The sequence below is a fragment of the Triturus cristatus genome, chromosome 3_1, assembly GCF_964204655.1.
Source record: "Triturus cristatus chromosome 3_1, aTriCri1.1, whole genome shotgun sequence".
NCBI classification, from domain to species: Eukaryota; Metazoa; Chordata; class Amphibia; order Caudata; family Salamandridae; genus Triturus; species Triturus cristatus.
In genome coordinates, this window is record NC_140583.1 from 303,721,369 (window position 1) to 303,735,219 (window position 13,851).

The 13,851-nt window shown below is 40.3% G+C and overlaps 1 protein-coding gene across 6 annotated transcripts in view; it reads left to right on the top strand.

Moving 5' to 3' along the window:
- MYO9A (myosin IXA) overlaps positions 1-13,851 on the top strand; it is a 1,236,948-nt gene that overhangs the window by 946,243 nt on the left and 276,854 nt on the right. For all 6 annotated transcript variants that reach the window (XM_085643964.1, XM_085643968.1, XM_085643966.1 and 3 more), the window contains 2 exons: positions 1,022-2,620; positions 12,788-12,887. In XM_085643964.1, the coding sequence (XP_085500090.1) occupies positions 1,022-2,620; positions 12,788-12,887 (1,699 nt within the window). The remainder of the gene's footprint in view (positions 1-1,021; positions 2,621-12,787; positions 12,888-13,851) is intronic.

Sequence of the window (13,851 nt, forward strand, 5' to 3'; positions counted from 1 at the left end):
TTACTTGTGCCATCTGTTAAGAAAAGCTAGTAAATGGTCTGTCAGATTTTAAAGTTGAGCCTATTTTCTGTAGTTTATTACAGACAAACTAACCTATAGGCAGAGCTCTACCGAGACACACACTGCTATCTCTAACTGTTGTAGCAGTGGTACCACTGTATAGATTAACACAGATTGTGAGGTATTCTACAGAATCATAAAAGGTTTTTCAAATTTGAAAAGAGTTTTTGGAACAATGATGTCGTATTTAAAAAAGAATTTGCTGCGGGAACTTTCACATCTTCAAAATAACAATGCGTTTTCTCTGCACCACATGTTCTCCTCCATTTTGTTTTTTCCTCCTGTGTGATTCCCCAAACAAAATTGATATACTTTAAAAGCTGCACCTATAATCTGTGACCTGAAGTAAGTACTAGTTCAGCCCTAATTACTATGAGTACTTTGGAATGGATTTTATTTACCTTGGTAGCATATGTTATTGGAGTGTCTAGAAGCAGGATTATATCCTTTATGAATTTCTATAGAAAAGTAAGTTGTTGTTCCATGTATTGTAAGTTGATAATCAGCAAATGGGGCGAGAACTTATCTTTGTCAGACCATCGTGGTTTAGTAAAAATGTAGAAACGTGGGCCATCTAGTATTCCTGTATATGTTGCATGTTAGATATATCATTTGTTATTACCTGTGCATAGTATTAAGACACAAAATTGTGAAAGAAGAACCAGAAACGTGTGGCATTAACGCTGCTGTTATTAATTTACATATTACACTGAATGAGTTGTTATTCCTGTGCCAACAAGTTTACAAATACAATTTTGGAATAGTGTAATACGGTTGCGCTGTTTGGTTATCCTCTTTTTGCTGTTGCCTAGAACTGTTTGATTTTGGCTTTGCAAATCGTTAAAAACCTGAACAGGGGCACTTGCATATCCCTTCTCTGCAATTGCTGAGAAGGAAAAGGGTGCATCTCTTTCAACCTTATGCATTGAATGGAAAGACTCATATGCCTATTCTATTTCAGACTTCGTGCTCTGAAAGAACAACGGTTAAAAGAAAAGGTGCTGGAGGACACCCAACAAATCAAAGAAGAGGACAGAATTGGGATGGAGATGTCTGTCCTGAGTAACAATCTTGACATTTTACAGTGTAAGCATAGCTTGTTGAAAGAGGGAAATGGACCTGTTTTGGATAATTTCCCTGAGTCCCACCTTGAACATTTGGACGACAGGACTCACGATTTAACATATCAGCAGCATGAGAGAGATGCTGGTATGTTAGATCCTTGTATGTTGCAAGAGGTATCTGTGAGAGAGCGACGCAAGTCTCTGGAGGACCTCAATCAGAAAAGAGGGGTGCGGGCAAAGCGGGAGAGCCGTCGAATGAGAGAGCTGGAACAGGCCCAATTCAGCTTAGAACTTCTGAAGGTCCGTGTAACTGGGGGTGGTCTGTCACCATCAGATGAGCAGCGGGCATCCATTGAGCTCACAGTTGAGGATCTGCCTTCTCCACTGGGAACATTGGACAGTGAAGGCTCTCAAGGGAGTCTGGATCTGCTGCATAACGCGGATAGTCAAAGTAAAACAGAAGCAATGATTACTGATGACCAGACATTAGAGCAAGGCATGGCAGAAAACTCATTTGTCAGTAGTCCGACTCAACTCAACTCCATTGCAGTTTCACACTGGAATGTCTCTCCTATTCCACAAAGAACTCCTTCAGGGTGTGAATTACCAGAGAGTCCTCTTGAAAGTTATGTGATTGCCACCTACAAACCTCATCCCCGGGAACCTCTTGTATCTAGCAGTCTACCCACCTTTTATATTCCACCTCAGGACAGTCACAAAACAAATCGGGGGCTGTCTGAGAACCATTCACAAAGCACACAATTGGCACAGAAGGAAAGTGCAGATATTATACACAACAGAAGTAACCTTCAGCCAGAGGATCTGCAGACATCTAACTACAAAATTTCTGTTGTGCCTACTGTCCACACATCTGCTGAGGGCGGTGTGATAAAGGGCTCTACAGACCCAGTGCTCGTCAAACTGCAACGGTTAAATGAAGAGAAAAAGGAACGGCAGAAACAACTTCAGCAACACAATGAGCGGGAGCTAATGCAGAAGATAAGGCATGAGAAGGACATCCTAGAAAGGCAGCGAAAAGCCTTTGAACAGCAGGACCGTGATGAGTATGAGAGACTCCATGGCGAGACCTTATCCATATCCACTACCTCTCAAGTGTCCAGAAAATCATCAGAGCGTCCATTGTCTTTGCTTGTGGACCTCAGTGCATCAACTGGGGTACCAGTTCCATCTCAACCTGTGGCCATAAAAGGGCTCACAGTAGGGCAAAGAGAAGATCTCTCCATTCACCCCACATCAAAGGACCGGCCTGTCAGTATGTTCCTTGAGAGGAGTGAGGGCATTACTGTGGTTGGCGAGGAAAGTAACCCAACTGACAGATGGGGCCAAAAGCTGCAGAGTGGACCAAAAGATTTTACTAGCAAAGCAGAGCGCTTCCGGCAGCCATGGTTGACCAACAAGAGCATGGCTGGATCTGTTGGTGACAGGACCAGTGTTATATTTTTCACACCCAAGGAGAACAACATCAACATTTCCAAGTAAGTGGGAGGTAACTTTATTTTATATGTGTGAACATTGACTGGTACATTTTCTTTCATTTATCAAAATACTTTCAAATTTGACTTGAAATCAGATCTACATATGTTTGTATCCAAGGTCCTCTATAATTACATTCATGCAATGTTTTAAATACCCAGGTGCATCAGTTATACACTTTTTGTCACCTTTTCCATGTGCACTCATACTCTTCTTCACAGTAGGTTATTGCAGCAAGAACAAGATAATTGGTTCACCTATATCACTATCCTGTTATTATATAAAGAGGTGTTCTACTTCAAAAATAAAAGTAAACCTGTTCTCCACGTGTGTCCTGTCCAGGAACATAATTGCGAAAAGCTATTAGATCCCATTACATTAGGTGGAACTTCCACCTTGATTGACTTTCCGGAATAAGTGGCAAGCTACCCTCTTTCTTCTTGCATACATTTGTTTGTGGGCAGGGTATAAGAAGAACTTTCCACTTATGTCTTCAGTTAGCAGAAGTCCTATCTTTCCTAATGGTGGTTTCCATACAATATTTGATTTAATTTTCAAACATTTTATATCTTGTAGCATATACAGACAAATGGAAATGAAAGTGTGTGATCAGTCACAAAGATAGCTGTGTAAAGGTTCATCCCTACCCCTAGGAGACTATGGAAGAGAAATCTGCTCACTTATCAAAGTACATTTAATAATCGTGTCCACACTTATGGCATTACTGATATAGTGTTTGCTCATCAGATCCAAATGCCGGCAAGCTGCATTTTGTTATTGACTCGGTCTTACCTAAAGCACAAGTGTTTTCTCTGCTCGTTCTTATTTTTACCCCACATGAATAACTGCAACAGTTCTGTCTGTTAAAATTTTTTGGGTTTTCCTCTGGTAATGTACCGAGTATTGGGCAGCTTGAGTAGTATTGTTGTTAAGTTTCAATAAGATGAATGTAGTGATGTATTTTTTTATTTTTTATTGATTCAATCCATGTCACAAACATATAGCATAACAATTATAATCAGAACTAACAAACTTGTCAATACGTACAGTTAACAATCGTAAAGTAAGTTCGAAAGGGAAGGAGCAACTAAACAAATTATAACTGTATTATCATTAAGCAACCTAAATCAATTATCTATTTCATATACTGTATCATAGACTCCCATATCTGAATACCAAGTTTTTGCCGTTTAACTGATTTTACCGCATATATTCCATATTAAAGACATGATAAAACTTTGCCCGCCACATCTCAAATGTGGGAGCTACTCTTTGCAGCCAGCATGAGGCAGTACACAGACGAGCAACAGCAACAAATAATAAATATTTAAATTTGTACATTGGTTTCTCATTTGAGCCGTTCCCCCATGTCCCCAATAACATCATTACCTTTGTTATTGATATGGAAATACCTGTGACTTCTTGCAAAAATAATGCTATTTGTTGCTTAAATTGCGACAGTGCAGTACATTAAAAAAAAACGTGCACACTATTTGCACGATCACACTGACATCTAAAACATTTACCATCGTTGTTCCCACCCCATTTCATCATGCGTTCAGGTGTATTATATAAATCAAAGATGGTCTTAAAATGCTGCGTTTTGTAAATTCGATGATAACAATATTTTTCCTGCTATATCTATGGAAGTCTGCATCACCTCTCCCTCAATCCCTAAGCGTGTAGTCCACTTCAGGTCATAAGCAGCTAAATCGTCCTTTTGAGATTCGATTAGCATATCATATAATACTCCTATCTAAGCCTTCCTTCTAATAGCCTCTACCATTAGTAACATCATAATTCCCTCATACAGGTGATGTCTGACAAGATAATCACGCAATTGCAAGTGCTTAAAAAAGTAATGATGTTGAAGTTGATAGTTTTCAACTAATTCCGCAAATAAGCATATCACCCCACCATTGTATATCTCACCGAAATACCGAATCCCCTGCGTCTTCCAATACAGCATCTTAAAATCCCCAAATATTTCCGGGAACCTGACAGTTGAGTGGAGTGTAGTAATTAATTTGTGAAATATTCTGCCACTTACATACCCTTTTCCAAGCCTTGTAAACAGAAATCATAACCTTAAACCTAGTTTTTTTATAGTAACTTGGCTCGAAAAACTTTAATAGCACGTTTCTAGCTTCTTCCGCCAACATGGATATATTGAAGGAGCTTCTGCCTCTATCGCGTCTTCCCCTGTCAATAAAATACCTATATTTTGCAATATACAGACATATTAATAGAAGCAAAAATTCGGAACAGACCACCCTCCCCTGTCTAACGGTAGCATCATGCATTTAAAAGCTCTCCTAGCTTTACGTTGGCCCCAAATTAATCTATCACATATAGCTTGGAGCCCTTGCAACTGTTTATTTGTTATCTCTAATGGCACTGCTCTAAAGTAATAGAGTACTTTTGGAAGAACGGTCTTTTTTAAAACGTTCCGTCTCCCAACTAACGTCTGATGCTGACACTCCAGACGATCTAGCTGCTGCTTAACCTCTAAAGTAATAGCACCCCAATTAACATCAATAAGTTCTTGTATAGACATTCTGATTTTTATACCAAGGTATCGAGCTTCATCAGTTACCCGACTCTCACCTGGCCAGGCCTGATGTGTGCATACTATCTGAGTTTTAGCCGCATTGAGTTTGTATCCCGACACCGCCCCAAATTCTTCAGCCAACTTTTCAATTTCCCTTAAGGCCTGTGCTGGATCAGCCGAGGCAACGACGATATCGTCCGCATATGCTAGAACTCGTATCTGGTAAAGCCCGCATTCCATTGACTTTATCCTGCTGCTTTGTTCTAGCATCTGCACAAATGGAGCAATGTATAACGAAAAGAGTAATAGGGAACAGGGACATCCCTTCCTTGTTCCCCTGTTAATACAAACTTGCTGGGATTGCATCCTCACGACACAAATTCTAGCTCTCGGAGATTTGTACATACTTTTAATCGACTTAATAAAATCTGGCCCAAACCCCATCCCACACATAATACTCCACAGGAAAACCCAAGATACAGGGTCGAACGCCTTCTCGGCGTCGAGGAATATTAAGCCCAGCTTTTTATGATACACGTTAGCAAAATCGATAAGAGTAATAACTTTATGGATATGATTAATGGTGCTTCTACCAGGAATAAATCCATGTTGGGACATTGAAACCAAGGGCGCAATAATCTGTATATTAGCTAAAAACTTGGCATAAATTTTCCCATCCGCGTTTAGCAACGATATCGGTCTGTATGACCCTGGTGTATTAGGGGGTTTATCCTTTTTTTTTTTAAACACAACAATATTGGCCTCATGCCAGGACGGAGGTGCATTCCCCAACATGTCAATTTCACTACAGAAAAAAGCAGCTGATAGATTTCCAATGGCAGTTTATCCGGACCAGCAGCTTTACCCTGTGATAGCTGTCCTACCGCTGCCTCCATTTCCTCAATTGTTATTGATTCTTCCAATATTGCTTGCTCCTCAACACTTATCCGATTTAATACTAATTTTTGACAAAAGTGTTCCATATCGAATTCCTCACGATCGTGTTGTTTATATAACTCCTGATAAAACTCATGAAAAACCCCCATAATACCCTCCTCTGTTTCAACCGTGTTGCCTACCGCATCAATCATGGCCAAAATTCTTTCAGAAGATTGTCTAGCTCTGAGTCTCTGTGCAACATGCCGCCCAGTCAACTCTCCATATTCATATCTACTTTGTTTATAGGTATTATATTGAATGGCAATTTCCTTGCACCAAGTTGCGTTAATTTTTACTTTGACAGATGCTAGCTTACTATTTATGGCTTTAACATCTAACCCCTGTCTAAGGATCTTTATCAGTTCCCGTTCTGCTTCCCGAAGCTCGTCCAACAGCTGATGAGTTATTGTTTGCCCTTGTTTAAGTTTAGCTAGCCCAAAGCTAAGTGCCTCGCCCCGTATTCCAGCTTTAAGAGTGTCCCATACAATGGGAGCCGAAGCAGATCCCCTATTTACATCACGAAAATCCCTTGTCCAACTAATCAGATGATCTCTAAATGCCTTATCATTCAATAATTTCCTGTTAAAAGAGAATGTCCTTCCACCCTTCCTCTGCCTAATCATATGTAAATCCAGCAAAAGAGGACCATGACCCGCAATAATTCGAGGCCAGACCTGTATTTTTGCCCCAGCTAAGAGTGCCCTAGACATAAAAATATAGTCTAGTCTAACCAATTTTTGATGTGGATGTGAGTTAAACGTAAATCCCGGATCTGCCTGATATAATGTCCTCCATGTGTCCACTAGCCCATAGTCCCTCAATACTTGAACTAGGGCCTTAAAAACTTTAGGTTTGCGGCCCATATACTTATATTTGGGACTTAAAATGTGCCCTTCTAAATGGATATTAAAGACCCCACATAAAATTAGCCAAGATGCCAGTTCAACATTTAGATCTTCCAATATACCATGTATCAACATTTGACCCGTAAACAGAACAAATAGTAGACTTAGTTGTTCCTATTAAACATTCAACATTCGCCCATCTCCCATAATTATCCATCTTTACCCTCCCTGTCCCAGTGATACCACCGTATACCAAAATAGCAACTCCCTTATTGGTGTAGATCTGCCTAGTTGCCGCCAGAAGTGTGTATCTTAATTCTTCCAACAGTTTGCGTTTGACCCACGGAATGTGTGTTTCCTGGATACACAAAATGTCTGGCTTTATAATACGTAATTCTGTAGCTATCCTACGCCTTTTGTTACAATTATTTAAGCCACAGACGTTAAAAGAACAAATACGAATTCCATTAGCCGCCATATCTCCTATATCTCGTAAAATAAACCAATGATAACTGACTCCTTCTAAATCTTAATCCTAATCTTATTCTGATACTTCTTGTCCATCCTAAAAAATCTAAAATATTTGCGCATGGATTAATTTTTGTAAAATACACCCCCCACCATCCCCTTACACCACACCCTCGACGTCCCCCAGTGCCCCTGACCTCAACCCACCCCGTGCCACCCTCCCCTCCCCGCTCCCCAATTTGCAGGCATCTGTTGATGTAGAGTGAGTTCTTCCCCCGTGTGTTCCCCCATCCTCCCCATCTCTGTCTGGCTGACGCAAGACTAAATTGAATACATTGCTTGGTTTTCCCGTACATTACCACATATCTGAATTGAAAAACAATGCTCAAAAACAATGCACATAACCCAAGCCAAGTACTGACACTGCCATATAATGCCAACTATAAAATTCTAAACCATTATACACAGCTAGACACAGCTATAAAGGCAGTATAAGACAAAAATACAAAATCAAACATTTATAATGAGGCCAAATATTCCTTTGCTGTTAATTCTGGGGTAAAGAACAGTGTTTGGCCTTTCACCATCACTTTAAGGGTGGCAGGATTTAGCAAAAACACTTGCACTCCTTTACCCTGAAAGGGAGTTAACTGACGCAACTGTCACCTTTTCTCCACAGTTTGGTGGCAGAAGTCCGGTCGCACAAAAAATTGAGTTCTCTTCGCAGCCCGCTTTTTATCTGGCCGAGCCAGGTCATATATCGCCTGGCGTGTCAGAAAATTACTCAAACAAATCAAGATTGCTCTCGGTCTGACGTCCTTATCTCCGGTTTTTATAGGCCTCTATTTGAATGGGAACCTGTGCGCCCTCTGCACTTCATTGGACCAGTTCCAGTCTTTTAATTCTGGGAAGGCTTCAGTGAATAATTCCACAACAAATTTGCGAATATCTTGTCCCTCAATACCCTCAGGAATTCCTAAAATCCGCAGATTGTTCCTCCACATACGATTTTCCGGATCTACAAGTTTGACTTGCACATCCTCCTTCTATTGCTGCGAATTATCCACCACTGTCTTTTGTCTCGCCATATCGTCTTCTAGTGTAGAAATTCTTGCCTCTGCCTCATTCAACCGTTCTGTGAACTCTGTACAGGACTTCGCTATCCGCCTAACAGAATTCTGTAATTTTCGACAAGCAACATGTGTTTTAGTCCTTTCCGTGCGAGTCTCAGCCCTATGTTCTGTAATACATTGGTAAATTGATTCTAGTGAAATCTCCCCTCGCTGATTTGATGGTTGAGATTGTTCATCCCCTTCACGCCCCTTAGCCATTTCTAGGGGTGGTTCAATTGCAGCCTGACCAGCAGCTTTAACCTCCTTACAAACCCTTTGCTTTTGTACCATAGTCGTTTCGAGATTGTCTTCATCCAGATTTGAAGTATTAAGCGCACTACCAGACCTAATCCCAGATCTTTCACCAAAAATGTTTTTCAGCCCTGATTCCTCATCCTCATCATCATCAGATGAATGATCCGACAGAGAAAAAAAATTGCCTTTCCCTGAATCACTCTTCCTATTAGCACCTTCGAGGTTGAGATCGACTGTTGCATCTGATGTAGTAGCCACCTCTTGCAGGCCGGTTTGTGCTAATTGTGCTGTTTGTGCTGCTGCAGACTTAATCATATTCGCGGTCACTCCTATATCTGGAAGCACAGATGCTGTCTCCTGATCGATACCTTTTTGAATTAACTAGTCATTATAGTGCTCCTTTCTCTGTGCTCCCTTAAAATGCTCACTCATTGACATTCCCTCGTTATCATTTTTTTCCTTAGCCAGACTCCGAGTAGGTACCACAGTAAGTTGTTTTTTATTTGGCAGAAATATTTGATGTATCTGGGGCGCGTAGGGTAGCTTCCTGTTGTTGAAGTCTTGTGCCACAGTCTCTATACCCGCTTCGTCTACCCCAGCTTTTGTACCACTAACTGAGAGAGCCTCCTTGCTTACTGCACCGCTTATTGGCTTAGTTTTAGCACCACGACCAGATTTTGGAGGCATGTTGTTAAATATGATATGGCACAGCACCTTATTTTGTAATAGTGTCTTTTATTTGCAGATTCTCTGAGGGGTAGATCCAAAAAAAAAAAAAAAAAATTCAAAGCATCATTGCTGCTACAACTACTATAATTGCTGCAATTGACCAAATATAAATCGCCTTTTCCAAATACTCACTAGTATAAAAAAAAGAACTCCCTCTCAAACGACCTGTCTCGCTGAAATCACCCACCGTTCTCACTACCACGATTTTCCCAGCGACGACTATCCAAAAAAAAGAAAGTCTCCGAGGTTTACAATTGCCGCTCTTGACACACCAAACGAAAGTTCAGGCAGCGTAGATGAAACAATGTAGCAGCTCTCTGATACAATTAGCACCGCTGCCAGAAAACCATCACCATAGCCGAATTGGCACTTGTCGACTTTGAACGCGCTTACCAGGTGTTCTCCGGGAGTCATAACTGTTTCTGTTGAAACTCCAACAATCACAATCTCCCTTCCCCGTAGCGTTTCTTCTTTCAGATATACCAGAAAAACTCCAGCCGTCACCGCTTATCGCAGCCACAATGCTCACACCGCGGATCCGCTCTGCCCAGTGAACACGCTGACTGCACTAACCACGCTGAAACACACTGAAGACTCCACGGCTTCTCTGCCTCCAAACTCCGGCTGTGCTGCCCGCCAGTCCGGTGATCATCAAGCCCTAAAAATCACCGTCAGTGTGTGAAAAAAGTCTTTCTGCCATTAGCGCTCCTCTTTAGCTAAATCTCAATGCACCCTCGGCCGTTGGCACCATTGGAAGGGGGAACAACGCCGGAGCTCCTCACTCAAATGTCCTGCTCGGACGCCATCTTGCCTGCTCACAAAACCTCTGTACCGTAGTGATGTATTTTCGAATGGTTTTGTGACGCAGGTCCTGAAAAAAACTAGCCTTTGCAACAGACTTATCTATTTTTAATGACCACGTCAATGCTTTGTCTTGAGTATCAAGATGGTGAGGACTACTCTTTATTCATTTACAGTAACTTGTGGGCCTGTTCTTGGGTGATGAAGGTTGTGCATTTGTTTCCTTCCTTGTGGTTCCATGTATGCATCATTGTATTAGACAAAAACTTTGATGTTCCTTTCTCTAGCCCTGTTTTTCAGCCATTCCACTCATCCCTTTTGATTATAAATGATAAGCACTGCACAGACTTGGAAATTTGAGGATCTGGATGCCTTTGACCTTCTAGCAATCTTGTTCTGTACGTCCTCCCATTTCTACCCAGAATTGGTAATTAATGGACAGTTGCTCGTCCTTGTATTTCTATTGCAGTTATCTGTATTTAAATAGTGCTAGATTTTTAAAGCAAGCTTTTCAAAGAATCTATCTTTAATGTTCTTCATTTTGACCAGGTCAACGACAACAGCACCTTTTTTGCTGACGTCTTTAGCACAAAGTTTTGTTTTTGTTCATTCTTACAACAATATAGGGTTTTAATTCAGCACTAGGGAGACTGAAAATCGTACCAAGGTTTGAGGTAATTCTCCCACCTAAACCTCTGTCCTGAATTCTAAAGTATTAATCAGTAACACTATGGATAAGTGTCCATTAATGCATCCCACATCATTGGTTGGCATTCACTGTTTTTTAAGCTAGAAAACATCCTCCTCTCCAGCCACTTACTTCTTCTCCCCTGATATTCTAATGCCATTCGCCCACTGCACGGGTTTCAGCAGTTGTGACGTGACCTCTCATGCTCCTACCGCCTACATTCATCATGGTCATCCAAATGGAAAGAGACTGAGACGGTTGCTACATGAAAGTTTGACCTTTGACTTTTCATGCTTTGTCACTGCTGCATCCAATGCTGTAGTTTCCAAATCAGATATGTTGCCGTAACTGTTGCCTGAAGTAGAGCTGAAGCTTTCACAAGGCTCATTTTCTTGTTCCCTGAACTGCACCTTGTATTTCCAGGTAACTTCAAAGATATGTGTTCCTTCCTGTGGAACACTAAGCTTGGGAAAAGGTACCAGGGGAGGGCACTGTAGGCCAGACAGGAGAAGTGGGAAATTGTATTTTTGAGTGGACAAATGTCTTCAATATTTAACATGCTTTGCAGTGTTATCAGTCACTTATCTCTTTGTAGACTTTATTTTTTTTATTGTGCACGCTTTAGACAATAAGTAGATTCAAGATATGTCTTGCAGTTCACCTATACTAAAGAATCAACGAAATCAAGAGAAAGTGCACAGTCGATGTGACATAGGAATGTTTGAACAATACAAACAAGGAAAGATGAAGCCTCTCCATTGTTTACCTGTAGATCGGTTTATATTTTATTTATGTGAGATTTTATATTATGCTGGTCAGGCCCCTGAGGTTCCCGTTGTGCTAAACTGCTGGCATTGAGCAGTGTCAGTTGAGCATTGGATGAGCCTTCAATGACAGATTTTCACGCAGCATACCGTCATTGATACTATTAAATGGTAAGGGTATGACGATATGACATCACTTAAAAGGGGCCAGTTTTTCAAAGCATTGATTTTCAGTTTCCTCTTACTACTAGAATTTTTTAAAATTGGAATGTAAAGATTTTATTTTCAGAATAATTAATTGTATCATGTAATAGTGTTTTTATATCTTATGAATCTTATTGTAATGGTTTTAAGTAACTTCGCAAACTTGAAACTTGACATTTAGAATACAAGAATTTGTTGGAGTCATTGCAGTTATCTGTCAGAGCATTATTTTATGATAAGAAAGATAAAACAAAACTCACCTGTGGGACATACAGTAGAAGACAATGGAACCAAAAGGTACTTATGAAGTCCCAGTATTGAAACTCAAGAATGGGATATTTACATGGGATTTATTGAATATTTCTTCGGGATACTTGTACATTTTAGTTTGTGTGCTTGAGTTTTTGTTTCAGATGGGGTTCCACCCTTGCTGCCACTTTAGTATATTATACCTGGTAGCCCAATCTGTTAATTTGAAGACTGGCGCCTTATCCAGGAAATGCCACCCTTTTCCTGTACTATTGCTATATTACCTGTAATATGCTGGGCTTAACGTAGAATTTAAGTCTGAAGAGGAATACCTGAGGTGACTAGCAAAGTTTAAAGTTGAGCACTTAGTTTCCTTCAGAAAACATAGCCTTTGAAAAGAAGAGCTGATGAGAGCAGTGATGTGGCCTATCAAAATAATCCTAAGTGTTTGACAATGAATAATAACCACATTCATTTGAGAGTGGTCCCTATTATTGTATTACATCAATAGGAATGTGAAGTAGATCTGTATTACCTCTCCACTTTGTTTCTTTTTGTTGACAGTTTAAACATTTCATCTACCAAGCAAGCAAGTCAACAGCTCTGTCATGGAGATGAACCTGCCAAGAAACCAGAAAAGGGTTTATTGTCCAGCGCAGGCGAGGTGAGTCACAAGAGCTGGAGCATTGACCGTTTTTACTAACATTGTGGAAACCAGAATGTTTGGAGTGACATAATGCATTGCAGTGGACAGTGACGTAGCAAATTGTAATTGCATAGACAGTAGTGTTTCCAGCAAGCAGCAGTAGTACAAGTTAATTTGCAAGATCATAAATAGAATGTTGGTTCAAATGATTTGGATCAGTGTAGCAGGGTTACATATACGTCGAGAATACATAATAATCCATGAAAACCTTTCACTTAGGGCAGACAACAGAATGTATTCTGAGGAGTACTTCATTTTAAAGCTAGGTTGATCGCTTCAGTGTGCCCTGGTTAGATAATGATGTTGGTGAGACACTAGAGTGATCTTGTGCCGTGGGTCACAAAATGGGACACATTCTTATGGATCTAATCTATAATTTAAATAATGTACCATCATGCTACTAAGAGGGCCTTGGTGCTGCAAAAAAGTGCCCTCCCTGTACTATGATGATTTATATGTAAAGTAAGATGCTCAGCTCTATCGTCCATGAACAGAAAGATAGTACAGTTTCACTGTAGTTTGTAATTTGGTATTGTACTAGGTATTGTGATGGTTCTCTATATTACACTTTATAGTTGCTCAGTGCACCCTCCTTAGTCCATATTCTGGTGTCTCTGAGACTGTAATCAGAATTCCTAATTTATGTAAATTAAACAATAGCTCTTAGTTTGTATTGTTGCCAGAAGTGGTGGTATGACATGTTAATCTGGAAATCATAGCTGTAAAAATAATCTCTGTTGGTGTTGAGATATATTGTTTCCTTGGTCATAAAACAGGTAACATAAGCTGCTCGGTTGTGTCTCTAAACAGTCACAAGAATGAAATGTACTAATCAACCCATTTAGCTCATTTTACTCTTTGTTTATTCTTTTAATTATCTTTGTTTAATTTGCCTACAATTGAATACCTGCTGTGTATTTCT